General features: G+C 39.9%; 1 protein-coding gene and 1 long non-coding RNA gene across 3 annotated transcripts in view; one reads left to right on the top strand and one right to left on the bottom strand.

The window, feature by feature from the left end:
• Nucleotides 1–22,859, top strand: part of dnah7 (dynein, axonemal, heavy chain 7) — a 269,206-nt gene that overhangs the window by 180,917 nt on the left and 65,430 nt on the right. Inside the window, exons 51-54 of the mRNA XM_059966905.1 lie at nucleotides 4,737–4,863; nucleotides 8,763–8,957; nucleotides 13,582–13,674; nucleotides 22,313–22,489. Coding sequence (XP_059822888.1) covers nucleotides 4,737–4,863; nucleotides 8,763–8,957; nucleotides 13,582–13,674; nucleotides 22,313–22,489 — 592 coding nt within the window. The remainder of the gene's footprint in view (nucleotides 1–4,736; nucleotides 4,864–8,762; nucleotides 8,958–13,581; nucleotides 13,675–22,312; nucleotides 22,490–22,859) is intronic.
• LOC132392690 (uncharacterized) overlaps nucleotides 2,243–22,859 on the bottom strand; it is a 52,819-nt gene continuing 32,202 nt past the window's right edge. The window contains exons 3-5 of one of the 2 annotated variants that reach the window (XR_009511622.1): nucleotides 21,844–22,036; nucleotides 8,752–8,940; nucleotides 2,243–3,119 (exon numbers count right to left, since the gene is read on the bottom strand). This is a non-coding gene — a long non-coding RNA (uncharacterized LOC132392690). The remainder of the gene's footprint in view (nucleotides 3,120–8,751; nucleotides 8,941–21,843; nucleotides 22,037–22,859) is intronic. The other variant, XR_009511623.1, reaches the window with a different exon arrangement.

The following is a 22,859-nucleotide window of genomic DNA, read 5'->3' as shown; positions in this document are numbered from 1 at the left end:
CAGAGATTAAGGGAGCTAGGGCTTTACTCTTTGAAGAGAAGGAGGATGAGAGGAGACATGATAGAGGTGTACAAGATATTAAGAGGAATAGATAGAGTGGACAGCCAGCACCTCTTCCCCAGGGCATCACTGCTCAATACAAGAGGACATGGCTTTAAGGTAAGGAGAGGGAAGTTCAAGAGGGATATTAGAGGAAGGTTTTTTACTCAGAGAGTGGTTGGTGCATGGAATGCACTGCCTGAGTCAGTGGTGGAGGCAGATAAACTAGTGAAATTTAAGAGACTACTAGACAGTTATATGGAGGAATTTAAGGTGGAGGATTATATGGGAGGCAGGGTTTAAGTGTCGGCAGAACATTGTGGGCCAAAAGGCCTGTACTGTGCTGTACTATTCTATGTTCTATGTTCCTTGCGGCCCGGTAGCACATGCTTTGTGGCCCTGTACCAGTCCACGGCCCAGTGGTTGGGGACCACTGTCATAAGGTATGCCCTCCAATCCAGGCAACATCCTTGTAAATCTCCTCTGCACTTTCTCTATAGTATCCACATCCTTCCTGTAGTAAGGTGACCAGAACTGATCACAGTACTCCACATGGGGTCTGACCAAGGTCTTGTATCGCTGTAACTTTACATCATGGCTCTTGAACTCAATCCCACGGCTGATGAATGCCAACACACTATACGCCTTCTTAACAACATTGTCAACCTGCGCAGCAGCTTTGAGTGTCCTATCGACATGGACCCCAAGATCTCTTAGATCCTCCAGAGTGCTAAGAACCTTATCATTTATTTTCTGTCTTTAGATTGGACCCACCACAATGAACCACTTCACACTTATCTCCAAGTCTGAAACATCTGTTCTATTCCTTTCTGCATAGGTACTGTCCATCCTGCTGAGTATTTACAACATTTTCTGTCTTTATTTCAGCATGTTGTGTATGTTTTACTTCTGTCAAAAAAAATGGTATCAGTGCTATTGCATTTGGAGTCCTTCTAAAAGGGCATCTGTTGAAGCCTTTAAGTAAAGGAAAAATTCTCCCACTATCCTTTTCTCTTCCTTGCATAATTTTCTTCCATCCTGAGGATATATATCACTAATGACTTGTAAATCTAATAGGCTAGATGTAAGGCATAGATGACCCCTAGGTACAGCAGAACAAATTTCACACTGGAGTCAGTGATGATATCAGAATAGAGTGTGGGCCTAGATGCATCAACACAGTAGTGCAAATTTATATATTTTTCTGGAACTCCTGGTTAGACGAACTTAATCTTGGTCATTGATTGTTAAGCTTTCTCCAATGCTCAGTGGCGACTTTATTAGGTACAGCTGTACACCTGCTTGTTAATGCAAATATTTAGTCAGCTAATCATGTGGCAGCAACTCAATGCATAAAGGCATGCAGAAATAGTCAAGCGGATCATTGTTGTTCAGATCAAACATGAGAATGGGAGAGAAGCATGATCTAAGTGACTTGACCATGGAATGATTGTTGGTGGCAGACGGCATGGTTTGACTATCTCAGAAACTGCTGATCTCCTGGGATTTTCATACACATCTGCCTCTAGAGTTCATAGAGAATGGCATGGAAAACAAAAAAAATCCAGTGAGCGGCAATTCATGTTGCTAATGAGAGATATCGGAGGAGAATGGCCAGACTGTTTTGAGCTGATAGGAAGGTGGCAGTATCACTAATAACCATGTGTTACAGTAGTGGTGTACAGATCAATAATGAATGCACAACACATCAAACTTTGAAGTGGATGGGCTATGGCAGCAGAAGACCAAGAACATACATTCAGTAGCCACTTTATTAGGAAGTACCTAACTAAGTGTCTAATGAGTGTATTTTGGCAGGATTCTTGCATTGGGCTTTCTTTTCTTTCCAATGTCCACTCGTCTGTTCTCAACACCATTAGCCATTATTTGGCTCACTTGCATTTTATTTAATTCATTCTGTCTTGACTTCCTTGTAATGGTTGCCAGTGCTTTACAACATAATTTACTCATTCCCTTCTCTACTCTGACAAAAATACATTAAATCCTTAAGATATTTTTGTTTGAGCATTTTTAAGTTGTTTAGGGTTTCCACTTAACATATATGCCTTGAAGATTTGTTATTTCTATGTTTCTTTGTTTGCATTAACTCTTAACTTTGGATATTTATATCTTGTGCCAGAATGTTGTGTACTTAACACACACTCCGGGGACATGAGTGAATGGTTGAAAAATATATTTTATTGGAGTGTTGAACAGTCAGAGCTGCTGCCTTTTTGGAAGTAATATTAAACTGAGATCTTTTTTTTGTATTATTGAAAGGAGAACTATGGAGTTCTTGCATTGTTTTGGCCAATATTTACCTGATTTGGATATTACCAGCAACTTTGCTAAAAGAGGTTTTCTGATTATTTTACTTTTGTGGTGCAGACTGCTTTGGTTTCCTATATTACAACAACCATCACAGCTCTAAGTTGCTTTTTGGTTAAGGAAAACCTTGAGGCAAATTGATATTGTGAAATGGGCTTTATAAATGATCTTTAACAGATATTTGATGTAGGTGTAGTCAACTTTCCCTATAAGCAATAAATCTTGCCTTCTGCATGCCTTAAATTGTTTATGAAAATTATATTGTTTTGAAAACGTGTTATAGAATTTCAGTTCCATCTTTCATTCTCTCGGTGAAGCCTCTTTTCTCAAATGTTGGGTGTATATCAAGAAGTCCAGTTTTGCATACCTTTTCTGAGTGTTTATTGGCTTTGTAAAAGGCTACTTTTATGACATTTTAGTTTTCTTTCACATCATTTTCAATGGACAACAATCACAGACCCTGAGCTTAATCCCTTCCAATATTTGATTAAAGTGTACGGTTTTCTCTATTTCCAGATGCAGAGATACATCTGAGGATGTGCTGACACACATCGTCAGTGATGGGGTCATCGGGTTTTTCGGGTTTTTCAACATCAGACACCCTCTATCCAGGCAACCCAGCCAGGGTGGATGAGGCCCTGGCTTGTGTCCCAGCAGCACCGGTCCACGGGTTGCGCCTCTTGATCCATAGCCATCTAGAGTAATGTTCAGCAGCCACTGTGGCGGTCCTGATGGCTCTTCTGTTTGCAGACCTGCAATGCACAGAGAGAGTAGGTTCAACAGAGTGAGCAACCAGCAAAACCTCTGCATCCCACCTCTACAGGCTCATAATGTGCTCTCCACCCTTGTTTCTGGTACTTGTCTACCAGATCCTGGTGGTTGCCCTTCTTACGCTTGAACACCTCCTCAACCTGGTCTTCTCAAATCTCTGTTAGTTCTACCATGACCACCTGCTTCAAGGTTTCTGACAGAATGACCATATCAGGTCTCAGTGATGATGATGTGACATAGTCAGGGAACTTTAATTACTTGCCAAGGTACACTTTTTGTTACAAAGTTAGATGCTTGGTGAGCAAGCCTGGTGAACTGGGCTGAGGGTGTGGTTGGTCTCCAGCTTTGACAAACACTGTGGGCTTTCTGGGTTGGCAGTGGTGCTAAAAGAGTTCTGCTTTCTCTATTTCCAAATGAATAACTTAGAATTAATTTCTGTTCTTTCACTTGCTGTTTTTTATATTTGATCACTGTTACTTTGCTTTAAGATTTGATCTGGTAGCTCATGTTGATTCTTGTGTATTAAAACCAATAGTTGTTTCTTTAGTTGATCATAACTATTTCTTTATCACATAACATTTGGAGTAATGCTTATTTTGTGCAAGTGACTAATTAAACTTATCTACACATCATCTAATAGAAAAAAGCAGAACACTTTCTTAAATTAATAACTTAATGTTATATATGTTGTGCAGCTGTCAACAGAACAAAATAAGATTCTTTTAAGATTCTTTAATTCATGGTCTGTACTGTGTGGCTGATCTGAGCCAGGAGAGTATTGGGGATATTTCAGTATCCAGAAGTATGAAAGGCTTCAGCATCTATTTACTGACCTCTGTAGCATGATTTGTGTATTTTGAAGACAACACCAAAGTTAGCCATAATAATTCTGTTGTCAAACATCTGGTGAAAATCAATGGAAGTGGACTGACTCAAAAATAGACAGTTATCCAAAGTGAGAGTAATTCTAACATTATCTTTTTTTGATATGTCACCATGGATCAACTGTTTTGCAGCAACATTAAGAAATCTATTTGTTGCACTTTGACAATTTTTTTTATTGGGTGAATAGAATTTATAAAATTGGTTCTTTTAACTGTCATTGCAATGATGTTTAAAAGCATAATTACATGTTAGAGCTGACATCCACAAACTGGCTGCTATTTTAAATCCTGTCTTTTTATGTAATAAAACAACTAGTTGTCAGCGTAATTTCTCTAAATGAAAGAACATTTTCTCCAAATTGACAACTGAATATTGCAAGGGAAGGAATGCCCTGTGAACCAATGAATCATTATTCACTCTTGATCATTAAAAACATATTAGTGAAGATAGTGGAGTGGCATATTGCTTTATACTAGATTGCTTATCTAGTTATACAGTGCTAGTATTTACTCCAATATAAAATCAATTAGGAAAATTTCAGCATCTTTGGAACTTGCTTTCTACATGAACTGACGTACATGCTTAATGAAACTGTTGATTTGTCATGAGTAATTGACCATAAAGCCTATGAGAATCACAGGAGCCTAAGTGGGTTGTAATTGAATTTTTAAATGCACACACTTTAATATTTAATTTGTCTTTCAACATTGCAGGTTGCAGATACTCAGGAAATATTTCACATACTCATTGTATGTGAATGTGTGTCGATCGCTCTTTGAAAAGGACAAGCTGCTCTTTTCTCTTTGCTTGGCTATAAACCTATTAAAGCACGATGGTCTGGTTGGTCCTTTAATATCTTTAGTAGTAGTCTGTTATGCATGGGAATTATCTTAGAGAAAATTATATTTTTTTCTGTCAAGTTTCTCATTTCTTTATGACATTGTTAATTATTCAGTGCACACATTATTTTCAGTTCTTGTAGAGGGGTTTTCATTCTAAGCTTTATGTGGCATTGCATTTGGAAAAGACCTGGAAATTCATGACTGTCATTTAAAATCCCAGCAGAAACCTAATTTTGTATAAATTTAAAATAACAAATAAAATTTGCTTTAAAGGGTGATCACGTTCTTATTTGAAGTACCAGAGCTTTGGAGAGGCGCCAGCTAAAGCCATAAGGACGTTCAGTGCTGGAACTTTTCAATGTAACCATAAAGTAGAGCTGGACTGGTTACTCCACAGGAAGTTTGCATTCAAATAGTACATAGTGATCTTATGATAAAATATCTTTTGTGTTTGTATTTCCTCATTCATTTGTATTTCCTTGGAATTTTTACCTCAGATTTCTGTTATATTCAAAGCAAAAACAGTAAATGTTTAGCTATTAATGGAATCAAGTCATATGGGTTTAGTTAAACAAAAACAGTGCTAATTGGAAAAATAACCCAAGGGGCAGAAGGGCTCTATGACCTCACCATCCATTTCAGCTACCACAAATTCACCAAATTGTACTCTCATGCAAATACCAAACCCATTTGACTTTTCTGCATTATTACCAGTAGGGAAACATCACGTCATGGAAGGAGGCTGTTTAATCCATTGAGGTTAGCTAGCACTCTCCAAGGGCAAACCAGTCAGTCTCACTCCCCATTACAGAAGCAAAATATATCAGAAACTGGAAACCTCAAATCAAAGAAAGTATACTGGAAGTACACAAGTCAGCAAGTCAGATCAGAAGAAAAGAGTTAACCTTTTGGTCAATGATTCTTAATCAGAACTGGCAAAACTGAGGATAATTGTGTTTTAAGATTAATTGAAAGAGGCGAGTGAAGGCAAGAGTGAGAATATCTGTGACAGGATAGAAAGCAGGAAAGATTACGCGACAGAAGATAGAAACTCGTTTAAAATAGCAAGGCAGGTTGAAAAAGTAAATGTATAAAAATTAAAATTTCCTAGACTTAATAAGCAAGATTTTTAGGGGAGGATGGAGGAGTGAAACTAGCTGAAGTGCTCTGCAAAGCATCACCACCAATTTGATGGCTCAAATGGTCCTTCTGTGCTGTAACCTTTATGATTAGAGATGGTAGTTCAACATGTTGTGTGAACTCTGCCTCCCTCCACACCTACAGTAATCAATTGCGACACAGATTCCTTCATTCACCGGTTTATTCAAGTAAAGACAACAAAGCCACCCAGATAGACATATTGCTAAAGATGACTTAAAATTTTCAAATTATACATTGATTATTATACCCAAAATATGGGTTTATTCAGAACTAACTTATCTAAGTCATCAGCGCTATCAATAAAAGCGATAGTTCTACATCCTGGCTACATTGAAGAACAACAAATTACCAAGGCTTTTTGCTTTTATTTTCCCTTATGCAAACTCAACTCACCATTAACAAGTACTTGTCGGGTTCTCTTTATTAACTCAGCCTTCACAAGTGTCTATGAAATTTCCCCCAATATTGAGAGTAAGCTATATATCTTAAGTGGTGAGCATGTCCTTCCAAACAAAGATGGAACAGTTTAAAAAAATTTTCATCACACATGTCTGGCACATTCACATTATTCGTGAAGAACTGAGACTATGTTTGCCTCAACCATATAATTTGCATCATATCTGGACCTTTACCTGAAGCAAAGCTAATCTTTCTCGTATCTACTTCTCACCATTGTTGTGAGAATGTGAGACAACAATGAGACAATGTTGAGACAATGTGAGACAACAATCTTCCCACTGTTGTCAGCATCTCTCTCTCCGCTGTGATTTTCATAAACATTGATTTTTACTGTCACGCTTTCTGGTTGGATAACTCTCCCAAATCAGCCTCTTCCCCTCCTGCTACTATCTTATGTATGATTGACCTGCTTTTGGGAGACTGTGTTCCCTCTAATGTTACCTGACGCTATATTCCCTCATCCTCCCTTTGCCCATATTATTTTATTCACTTGTCATCTTAGGTTATTTTTTAGCCTGGTTCTCACATGAATTATTGCTGTGACATGGATCATATCCACTCATTTAGTTTATTGCATTATGTTTTCTATCTCCTTTGACAATCTGTGAGCAATAATTCTGGTTCTTTTATCTTTTCCCACCTAAGAAATGTACATTGCTGAAGCTATAGTCTTAGACTGAATACAACACAGAAGTGTACCCGTTTTATTCATTGTCCATTGCTCCTTGTTGCTCTTCATTCACGGGCTAGATCTTGTGACATGGTAGTCACTGTTCCCCAACTTTGCTGTCACTGACCGTTGGTTCACTTAGAACACCTTATTTTACCAAACCAGATCCAGCAATATTTTCTTCCTTGTTTGACAAAAAAACCCATCCTGTTCAAAGAAATTCTGAACACATTCATAAATTCTTCTCTTTTTTCTCAGACCCTTAATCTAACATTATCCTAGTATTAGATAAATTAAACTCTCCGTCTCTTGCCCATTTCTGTTATTTTCCTGCAGACTTGCTCTTTTGCTACATTTCTACTCCTTTTGTTTCTTTCATTGTCCTTGTGTCTTAACTTAAGACAAATGGATTCTGTGCTTGATCCTAACACAGTAATATTTTCTTTAAACATGCTTCTATCCTGCTTTCTTTCTTTCTTTCTTTGCTGAACACCTCATTTGGAAATATTAATTGACCAATTCTATCTTCTTTAAAATTATTTTTTCCCAGTTATCACCACCTCATATTCCCAAAAACGATTTATGTCTGCAGTTTAACAGTGTTATTTAATGCACATACACTTACACCCCAAGCTTGTCCTTGTCTTTCATGTAGATTCATTTAGTATGCTTCCAGATAACATTGCTCTACTTTCCATTCCAGAGTTGACACAATCACTTCTTTATGCATCTAAAGCAAGAGAAAATCTGCAGATGCTAGAAATCCTAGCAACACACACAAAATGCTAGAGTAACTCAGCAGGTTAGGCAGCATCTGTTTCCATGAATGTTGCCTGGCCTGCTGAGTTTCTCCAGCATTTTGTGTCTTTGTACATCTATTCCTCTTTTCTGCTTCTACCTTCCAGTCTCCATTCCCTTGCCAATTTTGGTTAAATGCATTAGTGATTTAATGTATGTATGAATTGAGGCCACTTGTGCAAGTACTGAAGACTGATCATTGACCAAGGTCACTGGGCAGCACAGTAGTAAAGTCATTAGATCTACTGCTTCACAGCTCCAGTGACCCAGCTTTCAATCCTGACCTCCAGGATATGTGAAGTTTGTGAGCTTTAAATGGATTTTTCTAGTTTCCTCCCACATCCTAAGAACACTAGGAGATGGTAGAATAATTGGCCACTGCAAATTGCCCCTTGAGTGTAGATGAGAGGTATATCAAGACTATCACCACTACTCTTAGTATATCATGAGCAATACTATTCAAGAGCTAGAAAGTTCTGGTGATCATTATTCCTCATATTATTGCCTCATTTATCTTCAGGTACACTTTGTGTCCAGTAGACCCTATGATGCAAAACTAAGTGGGGGGGAAACTTACATTATCTTTCATCTAATCAGCATTTTTTACCAAGGAAGTGTTTATTTGCTAATAAATGCTAACATTTCAGAGTTAGCAATACAAGCTGACTACATTTCTGTCATCATGTTAAAGTGTTTGCACTGAAGTATGAAGTGAAGTTTTATTTATTCTTTAATAAATAATTTTTGGTACATCAATAAGTTTACAGGGACATCGCATACACATCTAATAATACTTACTTTATCTTCAGATTGAAGAGCAGGAGTGGACCTTTCTGCTGACAGGTGGAATTGGCTTGGATAATCCATACGAGAACACATTAGAGTGGCTTCCTAAAACATCTTGGGATGAGTTCTGCCGACTTGATGAAATTGCAGAGTTCTCAGGCATTCGGAAGGAGTTTGTGGTTCTATCAGATGGATGGAAGGCTGTGTATGACAGCATGGTAGGTTGGGAAAATTTTAATATTGTATAAAATTACTATGTCAATTATCAAGGTTAATATCAACCTGCATTAATTATCATATGTATGGTATTGCAGATTTTTCATGCATACTGAAATGATTGGTATTTGACAAACTATAGAGTTTATATACGTAGGTAACTGTGGCAGTGATTTTCAGAAACAGCAGCTCAGCATTGTGTTGTGTAACTCATTTCCAGAAGATCTTTAATGTAAAACTTCTTACCAAACTTTAACTAACACAGTTAAAGTTAAACTGTGAAAACATGATCATCATGACACAAGTTGTTATGTTTCATTTTTAAATTACCAATTTAAATTTATTGTTAATCCAGTTTCTCTGGTTTATCTAGTTTGACTAAATATTTCACTTTGAAGCTGATTTAAAAGGCTGTTGTTTTTTGTAACCAGCATTTCTTCTCAGCAGCATTTTACTTTTCCTAGAACTTACAGGTGATAAATTTGTAGCTCTGCTGCTTATCACTGGGTTTGTCAAGTACTTAGCAATGTTGTACATAGGTGAAAATCATCAGTGACAAAAAGCCTCTGGTTCTTATTTACAATTCTGTAAGAATTGTTTCATCTAGTTAATTTGAGCTTGAAAGGAGCATTCTGACCTCAGTTGTGGGTGGTGCTAGCTGGGCTCAACGAGTCAGTTAGTATTTATATCAAAGTTCAAAGAAAATTTATTATCAAAGTACGTATATGTTACCATATAAAACTCTGAGATTCATTTTCTTGCAGGCATACTCAATAAATCCATAATAGAATAATAACTATAATATAATTAATGGAAGACTGCAACAACTTGAGCATTCAAGTGGTGTGAAAAAGACAACAGACTGTGCAAATACAAAAAGAATGAAGTAATAAATAAATAAACAATTGAGAACATAAATATTCAGAATATGAGGTGAAGAGTCCTTGAAAGTGACTCCATAGCTTGTGGGAATGTTTCAGTGATGGGGCATGTGAGGTTAAGTGAAGTTACCCTTTGGTTCAAGAGCCTGATGGTTCAGGGGAATAACTGTTCCTGAGCTGGTGGTATGGGTCCTGAGGCTCCTGTACCTTCTTCGTGATGGCAGCAATGATAAGAGAGTGTGTCCTGTGTGGTGTGGTGCTGCTTTCCTACGTCAGTGCTTCATATAGATATGCTGAATGGTGCTGAGGGCTTTACCTGTGATATACTGGGCGGTATCCAGTATTTTTGTAGGCGTTTCTATTCAAGGGCATTGGTGTATTGGTGTTTCCATACCAAGCTGTGATACAGCCAGTCAATATACTCTCTACTACACGTCTTTAGAAGTTCATCAAAGTTTTAGATGTCATGCCAAATCTTCGCACACTCCAAAGAAGTAGAGGCACTGCTGTGCTTTTTATGTAATTGTACTTACATGCTGAGCCCAGGCAGGTCCTCCGAAATAATAACACCCAGAAATTTACCCCTGATACACCCCTGGCTCATGGACCTATGATTTCCTCCTGAAGCCAATAATCAGCTCCTTGGTCTTGCTGACATTGAGAGGTTGTTGTTATGGCACCAGTCAACCAGATTTTCAATCTCCCTCCTATATGCAGATCTGTAACCACCTTTAATTTGGCCTATGACAGTGGTGTCATCAGCAAACTTGAATATGACATTGGAACTGTACTTAGACACATAGTCATATAAGTGTAAAGTGAGTAGAAAGGGGGCTAAGCACACAGCCTTGTTGTGCATCTGTGCTGATAGAGTTTGTGGAGGAGATGTTGCCAATCCAAACTGACTAGAAATGGAGGATCCAATTGCAAAAGGAGGTATTGAGGCCTAGGTCTTGAAGCTTATTGATTAGTTTTGAGGAGATGATGGTATTGAATGCCAAGCTGTAATCGATAAAGAGCATCCTGATGTATACATTGTCACTATCCAGATGTTTGAGGGTTGAGTGAAGAGTCAATGAGATGTTGTCTGTTGTGGACCTGTTGTTCCATTAGGCAAATTGAAGTGGATCCAAGTCGCTTCTCCCGCAGGAGTTATATGAACTTAAACTCTCCACTGAGCTGGAAGGATATTTAGGAGGTGCTAAGTACTATAATGAAAAGAAGCAGGAAGTGACCAGAAACTTCACCTAGCGGGGACCCTCTCTTAAAAACAAAGCAGTATTTCAAAACATTGTGATGTAGCAACAGCTATCCAGTTTAGAAACTAACACCAATTTAACTTTGCACAGGAGGATCATGAACTGCTTCATGTGGAATATACTCATCACATACTCCATCAACCAGGGCAGGAATCTTACATTTAAGTGACTTGTGAAATTCACTGGGTTACCTGAAAATATCTGAAATTGAAGAAGACTGCTGCTGACCTGCATAAAGCTTATGTAAGGAGTTTGGAGGCCAAGCATTCCAGCATAAAAATGTTGGGTATTTTCATTCCAACACTTAAATACCTGATCCTCAAGCAGTGCCTGATGGTCTGTATTGTTAATGCTGCACCTCCTTTGCAGCATTAGCCAACCACCCTTTTGAGTCGCGCAGTAAATACTGAGATTCTGGAAATAGTGTTCTGAATACAAGCAGTGAAAATATGTCACAGCTGTATGATAAATAGATTTCAAGAATTCATGAGGGATCATCTTAGGGAGAGATAAAGGCTCCAGGAAGCATGGATTTCCAGTGGCCAACCATTTTAATTCTGATTCCTGTTCCAACATGTTATTCCACAGCCTTCTCTTTGGCCACACTGACCCTACTGTCAGGATGAATGAGCAATACCTCATATTCCATCTAGGTAGTCTCTAACCTGGTGGCATGAATATTGATTTCTTTTTCTGATAGTTTTTCTCCCTCCTCCATCTCTCTTTTTCTATTTCCCATTCTAACCTCTTGCCTCTTCTCCACCTGCCGATCAACTCCACCTGGGTCCACTCTACTCTCCTATCAGAGCCCTTCTGCTCCAGACCTTTACCCTTGCCACCCACCTGCCTTCACCTATCACCTTCTAGCTAGTCCTCCTTCCCCTCCCCCCACCTTTTTATTCTGGCATCTTCCCCTTCCTTTTCAGTTCTGAGGAAAGGTTTTGGCCTAAAATGTGAACTGTTTATTAATTTCCATAGATGCTGTCCAACCTGCTGAGTTCCCTCCAGCAATATTTGTGTTTGGGGTTCCTCTTGTTCATGAACCTCTGTATCCAACACATCATTCTCAGTAACATCCACCATCTCCAAAGAGATCCTACCGCCAAAAACATCTTTACCTTCCCTCCCTCTCTGCGTTCCACAGGGATCACTCTCTCCATAATTCCCTCGTCACTAATCTCCCTGCCAGCACTTATCCTTGCAAGTGACCAAAATACTACACCTGCCCATTTGCTTCCTCCCTCACTTTCATTCAGGGCCTAAGGCAGTCCTTCCTGGTGAGGCAATACTTCACCGGCAAATCTGCTGGGGTCATTTATTGTGCTGATGTGGCAGCCTTGACATTGGTGAGATCCATTGTAAATTGGGAGACCACTTTGCCAAACATTTCCACTCCACCCACCAAAAGCAGAACTTCCCTGTGGCCAAACATTTTAATTCTGATTCTCATTCCTGTTCCAACATGTCGGTCCATGGCCACCTCTTATGCCACAATAAGGCTACGCTCATGGTGGAGAAGCAACATCCTATATTTCATCTGGGTAGCCTCCAACCTGATAGCATGAATATTGATTTCTCCTTCTGGAAAAATATTCTTCCCTCTCCCTCCTCTTTCTTTCTATTCCCCCCCCAGCCTCTTATTTCTTCTCACCTGCTTATTACCTCCCTCTCGTGCCCCTTCTTCTTCCCTTTCTCCTATAATCCAATCTCCTTTGCTATCAGATTCTGTCCTCTCCAGACCTTTACTTTCCCTATCCACCTGGCTTTGCCTATCATTTTCTTCCCCCGCCCCTATTTTTCTTTCTGATATCTTTCCCCTTCATTTCCAGTCCTGAAGAAGGGTCTTGGCCTGAAACATAGACTGTTTGTTAATTGTTCATGGATGCTGTCTGACCTGCTGTATTCCTCCTATACTTTGTGCATGTTGCTGTGGATTTCCAGCATCCGCAGAAGCTCTTGTGTTTAAGAATTCACTATTTTGCAAAGGATGACACAATTGAGGTCTTAACTTTGGAAGAGGAATGGAATTCTGAAGATGTGAGCAATATTTGGCAAGGGCCAAGGAGTTTGGTTGTCTCCTTATTTGAAAATGAGCTAGTAGAGCAAGTTTGATTGTGATGGAGCAGTGTCTGAAACTCAAGCTCTCAAAGCCAAAAGCAGTGTCACTAATTTTTCTTTAGTAAACCAATAGCAACTGATATACAGAGAAAATCTGACCTTGAATTGTGCAAAATTTTACAAGGACTATCCATTGGCTCTGAAAACATTTTGTACACCTGGGCAATTTGACCTTGAACTATCAAAAATATTTCCTTTGTCCTGACTATCCTTCCCCACATCTTTAAATAAAAACCACCATACCAGTTCTGAAGAAAGGTTCTTAACGTGAAATGTTAACTCTTTTTTTCTTTCCTCAGATTCTGCTGAATCAGTTGAGTTTCCAATGCTTTCTACTTTTCATTTCAAATCTACATTCTGTTTTTCAGGAGCCACATCATGAGATATTTCCTGGTCAATGGGAAGATAAACTGGGGAATTTTCAAAGGATGCTTGTAATTCGTTGTTTGAGGCCTGACAAGGTTTGAATTTCAATCCCTATAATTTAGCTACAGTATGTGTGGTTGTAATTTATTGAAATAGTGTCTAAAATCTGTGGGGATATGTGGTAGGAAAAGAGTTAAAATACAGCTGTCTTTAAACAGAAAATGTTACCGCTTTGAACCAACGTTTGGCAGCAGCTCCATGCAAGAATGATTATTGATATTTTTTATGATGCCTTTCAACCCCATTCCCCTGCCTTCTCTCTGTAGCCTTTGACACCCTTAGTAATCACGAACCTATCAACTTTCACTTTAAGTATACCCAATGACTTGGCCGCAACAACCATCTGCGGCATTGAATTCCATAGATTCACCACCCTCCGGCTAAACAACTTCCTCTTCATCTCCTCTCTAAAAGAACATCCTCCTGTTCTGAAGCTATGCCCTCTGGTTTTAAACCCCCCCACTAATGGAAACATCTTTTTATGTCCATTTTATTTAGGCTTTTCAGTATTCAATCAGGTCCAGGCCATCAAATGCTATATAAGCCAGGAAACTGATAAAAACTTAATTGAAGTAGTGAATCTCTAGGTCGTTGATTGATCACAAGATGAACTAGACTGAAGTAAAGGTTAATACACTAATACATCATTCTCTAAGCAGCAGCAAATAAATACGAAGCTTGCTTGCTTTAGTAAGACCAAAGTCAAGTCAAGTTTATTGTCATTTAACTATATATATGTATACCACCAAACGAGATGACATTTCTCCACATCAGAGTAAGCACACTTGTTCACATAAGGTGCATACAGCATATCACACAATAGCTTAGGAAAGTAAGAATTAAATCTACAAATGAATTATACATTGATAAAGTGCATAAATTAAATACTGTAGGGTACAGTACAAAGAATCTGGTGACACTTTGAATGTGATGTGGCAAGGAGTTCAGAAGCCGAATAGCCTGAGGGAAGAAGCTGTTTCCCATCCTGACCATTCTTGTCTTATGCATCGGAGTCTCCTGCCTGATGATAGAAGGTCAAAGAGGATGCTGGATAGGTGGGTGGGATCCTTGATAATACTAAGGGCCCTGCGTATGCAGCGGTCCTGATAAATGTCCCCATTGGATGACCAGGAGACTCCAGTGATCTTCTTGGCCATTCTCATAATCCTTTGTATGGACTTTTGGTCTGATGCCTTGCTGCTCCCATGCTACATGGAGATGCAGCTTGTTAGGATGCTCTCGATGATGCTCCTGTAAAATTCAGATAAGATGGTGGGGGAGCCTTGCTTGCCTCAGTCTCCTCAGGAAATAGAGGGGCTACACTACCTTCTTATTCAGGAAGGTGATATTGTGGGACTTGGTTCCTATGGTTGTCTTAGCCAGGGGGGTAGTAAAGGTAAGCTCCCACTGTCTATAAAGTGCTCCAAATGGCATGCAACTCTAACAGCCTCTGACAACCAAGTCTATCTCTTGGCCTTCACATGTGGCTTAGCCACTAGGCCCTGTGGAACTGTTTCTACTGACAAGAGAAGGGACGAAGGCAGACCACTGGCACCTCAAAGCCATTTGCTTCAGGCAGGTGGGGCTCGTCAGCCTTGGATGGCAGCCGCCTAGGAGAAGGAAACTCTGATTTTAAACCTCTGCTGCCATGTGGCCATACCCACCCATGACAAAGGCTTTGGGAGTGAACCCTGAAGAAGAAATCTGGGGCTGGGTTCCCTAAGGCAGTTTGATGTTGTTTACAACTTCACTCTCGCAACGTCTGTGACAACACTGGTGCCAAGCTGTATCAGCACTTGCCCTTCCCTTGGACTACATCAGTGACGTGGAGAGGGGGAGCCTGCTGCATGGGCAACAGCTGGTTCTTCAAATCTTCCCACCCAGGCTTGCACCCTGGAGAAGACAAAGTCCACCAGAGGTGCAAACTCATGATTCTATGGGATTGATGGCTGCCTAAGATCCTAGGAGAGGTCGTCCATGATGTGAATACCCAGCAATTTGGTGCACTTAACTTTCACTGTGGAGGAAGTACGTATGCGCAGAGGGGAATGGTTCACCAGCACCTTCCTAAAGTCCACAATCATGGAGACCTAATATGTTGACTAGCCAACTGGTTGTAAAATTAGAAACAGTTTGGTTCACTCTAAGACACATATCTAATGGAATCCAAGGCCTCAAGTGCAGTGAGAAGTGATGGTTCTTACTATGCGAATAAGAGACACACTGAGGTCTAAGTCAAGGCAGTGAAATAGCTATGTGATTAGGCTTGCCCATGAGGGGGTAAATGCCTTTGTATGAATTATCAGGAACAGTCAGTCCCACACTCCTCTGTAGCTCATTATAATGATTAGGATACCACACAAGTGTCCAAGTGGAAAATGGAGATGGAATTGTAGTAACAATGGTCTGGCTTCATGGGACAGAAGTAGATAAAATGGGTGAGTTGGATTCAACTATTGATGTTTTATCCTTATTGGAGAAAAGAAGGAATAAGAGCGAAATGGATCTTGGAAACAGGATTTAAATGCTTTCTTGAACCTAGGATCCTGAATAGGGATTCAAAGAAAACTGGACAGAATAAATCAGTTTTTATTTAATATTTCAGTAATATTTGAATAATATTGTGTTCACACATTATAATCCACATCGTCCAGTGAAACCTGCCTGTGTTGCCTCATCTTATGGTGTCGGTGCAGACATGTCATGCCAAATGCGTTCCCTTACTGCCGGAGAGAAAAGTTATGCACAGATTGACAGAGTCTGTTTTAGGGTGAAAAACATTTCAACCTGTACCAGAGAGAGTTTATTCTCATGACTGATCATCAGCCACTAGTGTCCATTTTCAATGCACAGAAGGGTGTTTTACTAACAGCAGCAGTACAAGTGCAGAGATGGGCTCTGTTTCAGGGAGGACACAGTTACAAGATTGCATTCAGGAGGACAACTAATCAGGGAACTGCTGATGCATTGTCCCGTTTCGCCCGGAAAAGGAAATAAATTTACAAAAGAGGACACTCCTCTCGATGTATTCTCCCTAATGCAAATTGAAAGTCTTTCTATTATGGCAGAGATGATCCAAAGGGAAACTAGAACAGACCCACACTGTCTCAGTCCATCCAAAATGGCTGGAATATGCAGCAGAAATTCTAGTTGCCCTATTTTCCAACACTGGGATGAACTTGCCCTTTGTGGGGGTTGCCTTATGTGGGGATTTAGAGTTGTTGTACCATCCAAGATGAGAGCTAAAGTGTTAGAGGAACTACATGCCAGTCATCTACCTAAGCGTATCCAAAATGAAAGCATCAGCTCAAAGCATTGGCTGGTGGCCTGGGATACATCAGCAGATCTAGCAGCTTGCCATACATTGTTCTGGATGCCAAGAGCAGCTCCTTTCCATCTCTGCAAATGGCTTGCGTTGCCCTGGCAGAAGATTCATGTAGATTTTGCTGGACCGTCATGGATGCAAGATTCCTGGCACTACAAATTGATCAGAAGTCACTGAGGATATAACAAAATAAGTTGCTGAAGGTAGAGCAGTGGATGTAGTGTATATGGATTTCAGTAAGGCATTTGAAAAGGTTCCCCATGCAAGGCTCCTTCAAAAAGTAAAGATGCATAGGATCCAAGGAGACCTTGCTTTGTGGATCCAGAATTGACTTAGCTACAGAAGGCAAAGAGTAGTTGTAGATGGTTCATATGCTGCATAGACATCGGTGACCAGTGGTGTTCCACAGGGATCTATTCTGGGAACCCCTCTTCTTTGTGATTTTTATAAATGACCTGGATGAAGAAGTAGAAGGGTGGGTTAGAAAGTTTGCTGATGACACAAAAGTTGGGAGTGTTGTGGATAATCTGGAGAGGTGGCAGAGGTTACAGTGGGACATTGATAGGATGCAGAACTGGACTGAGAAGAGGTAGATGGAGTTCAACCCAGATAAGTATGAAGTGGTTCATTTTAGAAGATCAAATTTGAAGGCAGAATATAATACTTATTGATAATGGCAGTGTGGAGAATCAAAGAGATCTTGGGATCCATGTCCATAGGACACTCAAAGCAGCTGTGCATGTTGACAGTGTTGTTAAAAAGGTGTATGATGTGTTGGCCTTCTTCAACTGTGGGGCTGAGTTTGAGAGCTGAGAGGTAATGTTTCACTATATAGGACCGTGGTTAGAGCCCATTCGGAGTACTGTGATCAGTTCTGGTCACCTCACTACAGGAAGGATGTGGAAACTATAGAAAGGCTGCAGAGGAGATTTACAAGGATGTTGCCTGGATTGGGGAGCATGCCTTATGAGAATAGGTTGAGTGAAGTTGGCCTTTTCTCCTTAGAGCGACAGAGGAGGAGTGGTGACAACAGAGGTGTATAAAATAATGTGAGGCATTGACTGTGTGGATAGTCAGATGCTTTCTCCCAGCGCTGAAATGGCTAACATGAGGGGGCATAGTTTTCAGTAGGTACAGAGGGGCTGCAGATACAATAGGGTCTTTTAAGAGACTCTTAGATAGGGACAAGGAGCTTAGAAAAATAGAGGGCTATGCGCCAGGGAAATTCTAGGCAGTTTCTGGAGTGGGTTACATGGTCGGCACAACATTGTGGGCTGAAGGACCTGTAATGTGCTGTAGATTTCTATGATCTGAGTGTTCCCAGTGGCCTCCACAACAAACTTGTGCTTGGTTGATGTATTAACAACCATCTTCTCAAGGACTGGTGTCCTAGAACACTTAATCAGTGACAATGGACTTCGGTTTGTTGCAGGAACAGTTCCAGTCATTCCTGAAAATGAATGGAATAAGGCATATTACATCTGCACCATACCACCCAGCTACAAATGGCTTATCAGAAACATTTGTCCAGAGTTAGCAAAACACACTACACTAACACTGAATAAGAAGCTCACCAATTTCCTCCTTGTATATCGCAATGCAGTACACTCCATAAACAACAACTCAGCAGATATACTGTTCCTGGATCGTCCCTTGTGCTCATGCTTGGATCTCCTCAAACTAAATCGCAGAACAGCTGAGACAAATTGAGGGCACTTCAAAAAAGGAGGGTTGATATTTCACTCCTGGAGAAGCAGTCCTGGTGAGGGACTACAGAAGTGATCAAAAGTGGGTACTTGGAAAGGTCAAGGACAGAACTGGACAACTATCCTATGTTATGGAGATGATGCAATGATCAGTTGAGTAGGTTTATGTATGTATTTGTGTACTTGTATGTACAGTGCCTCTAAAAAGTATTCATCCACCTTGTAAGTTTTCATATTTTATAGTTTTACAATATTAAATCACAATGGATTTAATTTGGCTTTTTTGACATTGATCAACAGAAAGCAACTTTTTATGTCAAAAGTCAAAATGGTAGGGATGTTGTGTTTTTGTTGATCATGGTGTTTAGTCTGATGATGAAAAAGCTCAATTTTGGTTTCATCAGACCAAAGAACCTTCTTCCAGCTGATTTCAGAGCCTCCCACATTCCTCCTGGCAAACTCTAGCTGAGATTTCATGCGAGTTTTTCCAACATTGGCTTTCTCTTTACCACTCTCCCATAAAGCTGCAACTGGTTAAGCACCCAGGTAACAGTTGTATGCGCAGTCTCTCCCATCTCAGCCACTGAAACTTGTAACTCCTCCAGAGATGTCATCCGTCTTCGTGTGTCCTTCCTCACTAGTCCCATTTTAGTCCACTAGTCACTCAATTTTTGAGGTTGGCCTGCTCTTGAGGTTGGCAGATTTACAGCTGTGCCATATTCTTTCTATTTGTTGATGATTGACTTAACTGTACTCCAAGGAATATTCAGTGACTTGGAAATTTTCTTGTATCCATCTCCTGACTTGTGCTTTTCAATAACCTTTTCGCGGAATCGCTTGGGAGTATTCCTTTGTCTTCATAGTGTAGCTTTTGCCAGGATTCTGACCCACCAGTCGCTGGACCTTCCAGATACCTGTGTGTTTTTACTACAATCAATTGAAATACCTTGACTGCACACAGATGATCTCCGTTTAACTAATTATGTGACTTCTAAAACCAATTGGCTGCATCGGTGATGATTTGGTGTGGCATATTAAAGAGGAGGGGTGAATACTTATGCAATCATTTATTTTGTGTTTTATCTTTGTAATTATTTAGATCACTTTGCAGAGATTTGTTTTCACTTTGACACGAAAGAGTCTTTTTCTGTTGATCAGTGTCAAAAATAAGCCAAATTGTATTCACTGTGGTTCACTATTGTAAAACAACAGAACATGAAAACTTACCTGGAGGGGGAAATATTGATTGAGCATCCTTTGCTTACATATTTCATTACTGGTTATATGTAAAAGTACAGGAATGGCATATGGCATTACACCACAATGTTATAAGTGCTGCCTCACTAAAGTAAAAATGAAGAGTACACAGGTTATCCCCAGTTTTGTCTTTCTTTTAATTAGTTTTATGTTTTGGAGTTACAAAACAATGAAATACAAAACTGATTACCTCACATCAGTTATATTGAGTAAGTTGTCAATACCTGTACTTTGTTTTTGTAGTTAAAGTTTGAATAAAACTAATTTACATTTTGCAGGTTGTTGATATTTGTGAAGCAGGACCAGAAGTTCCATGTGCAACTGTTGGCTTTACTTCATATAATTTCTAGGAAATTTGGAATATTACACCCTTATCTGTGCAAACTTTATGGCATCTGCTTGTGAGTGTAGGCAGAGACTGAAGACTGCAGCACCAGCATTGAGGACCAAGAAGGTTTGGACAAGGGGGGCACAGAAGCACTTGCAAGACTGCTTTGAATTGGTGGACTGGGCTGTATTCAGAGATTCATCTTCGAGTCTGAATGAGTACACCACAGCTGTCACTGACTTCATTAAAACTTGTGTGGATGAGTGTGTGCCTATGAGACCATACTGTAGATTGCCAAATCAAAAGCCATGGAGGTTAGAGTCTGCTGAAGGCTAGATCTGTGGCATTCATGTCTGAAGACCCAGGACTATATGAGAAAACCAGGTATGACTTGCGGAAGGCTATTTCAAGGGTAAAGGAACTATTTTAAACGAGGTTGGAGGCAGAATTGGATGCACGTCAACTCTGGCAGGGTTTTAGGCCATTACTTCCTACAAAGTGAAACCTAACATCATGAATGGCAGTGATGCTTCACTCCTAGAGGAGCTCAGTGCCTTTAACGCATGCTTTGAAAGGGAGAATAAAACTACAGATATGAGGATCCCTTTGGCACCTGGTGACCCTGTGATCTCTGTCTTGGGGTCTGATGTCACTGTGTCTTTCAAGAGTGTGAACCCTCACAAGGAAACGATGGAGTACCTGGTAGGGCTCTGACAAGCTGTGCCAACCAACTGGTGGGGGTGTTCAAAGACATTTTCAGTCTCTCATTGCTAGAGTTGGATGTTCCCACCTGCTTCAAGAGGGTTAAACTGATGAAGTATTTTGAGAAGTCGGTTACGACTAAAATTATCTCCTGTTTCAGCAGGGAACTGGTTCCACAATATGCCTAATGTGATCTCATTGGCTCCTTATGAAGCCCTGGATCACCTGGGCAATACAAATATCTGTGACAAGATGCTGTTTATTTGCAGCTTAGCATTTAACTCAATCATTCCTGCAGTTTTGATCAAAAAGTTCTATACCTCCCTCTGCAAATGGACAATCAAGGACCTCAGGGATGTGTGCTTAGCCCAAACTCTACTCTCTCTACACTCATGATTATGTGGTTAGGCATAGCTCAAATGCCACTTAAAAATTTGCTAACAACACAGCTATTGTTAGCAGAACTTCAGATGGTGGTGTGAGAACATACAGGAGCGAGATATTCCAGCTAGTTGAGTGGTATCACAGCAACAACCATGCTGTCATGCTGATTGTGGACTTAAGGAAGGGTAAGACAAAGGAACACACACCAGTCCTCAGAGAGGGATCAGAAGTAGAGAGAGAGCAATTTCAAGCTCGTGGGTGCCAATATCTCTGAGGGTCTATCCTGAACCCAACACATCGATGCCGCTATAAAAACAAGGCACAACAACAGCTATATTTCATTAGGAGTTTGAGGAGATTTGGTATGTCATCAAACACAGTCACTAATTTTTATAGATGTACTGTAGAGAGCATTCCAACTGGCTGCATCAGCATCTGATATGGGGTGTGTGTCGACTGCACAGGATCAAAATAAGCTGCAGAGACTTGTAAATTTACTCACCTCCATCATGGGCACTAGCCTTCATATTATCCAGGATATCTTCAAGAAGCGATGCCTCAAAAAGTTGGCATTCATCATTAAGGACCCATGTCATACCCTGTTTTCATTGCTACCATTAGGAAAGAGGTGCAACTGCCTGAAGTCATGCACTCAACATTTCAGGAGCAGCTTCTTCCCTTCTGCCAACCGATTTCTGAATGGACATTGAACCCATGAACAGTACCTTATTACTTTTCAATTTCTATTTTTGCATGACTCATTTGCACAGCTATAGTACAATCAACACTTACATAAGCCTTAATTCTCAGGAGTATTTGCAGCATTTAATATTCCAAGAGAGGTTTCCATTCATATGGATTTTCTGAATAGAACAGCACAATGATTTGTAGCCTGTTATTTTCTAATTGTTATGATTGTTCATTTGTAGTCTTTTATGAAGCTATTAAGCAAAGGATTTCTTTTTCTTCAGTTTATTCCAATGGCTCAAGAATATGTAACTGATGTTCTTGGTCGACAATTCATTGAACCCCCTCCATTCGATTTGGGCAGTGCTTTTGGTGACAGCAATTCGACTGCTCCACTTATATTTATCTTGTCACCTGGTGCTGACCCAATGGCTGCTCTTCTCAAATTTGCTGATGATCAGGTACATCCAAATGTATTAACTGTTTTGATGCATTTAAGTCAAATTGTACCACAAATGAAACTTACAAGTTTCTGAAATGATAACTTTATAGAATTCTATTTGCTAAAAATAATGAGAAAACACTATGGAACTGGTTAAATCCAATGGATGTGTATTCTTGGTACCTGGGATGAGTACGGTATATGTTGAGTGTTGTTTAATTCCTGGAAAAGCACCTTGTTTAAATAGTGAACTCTGGGCACAATGGTTTAATTCTTAATTTGTTTTGGTATACAGTGGATTCCAATTAAATGGGCCATCAGTTAATTGGGACAGGCGCATTTTTAGGACAACTCTTAAAGAATGAAAGCTAATTGAGAAAATGGCTAGG

Source organism: Hypanus sabinus, chromosome 4, assembly GCF_030144855.1.
Source record: "Hypanus sabinus isolate sHypSab1 chromosome 4, sHypSab1.hap1, whole genome shotgun sequence".
NCBI classification, from domain to species: domain Eukaryota; kingdom Metazoa; phylum Chordata; class Chondrichthyes; order Myliobatiformes; family Dasyatidae; genus Hypanus; species Hypanus sabinus.
Note: the sequence above shows the minus strand (reverse complement) of the source record. Positions and strands in the feature narration are given on the sequence as shown.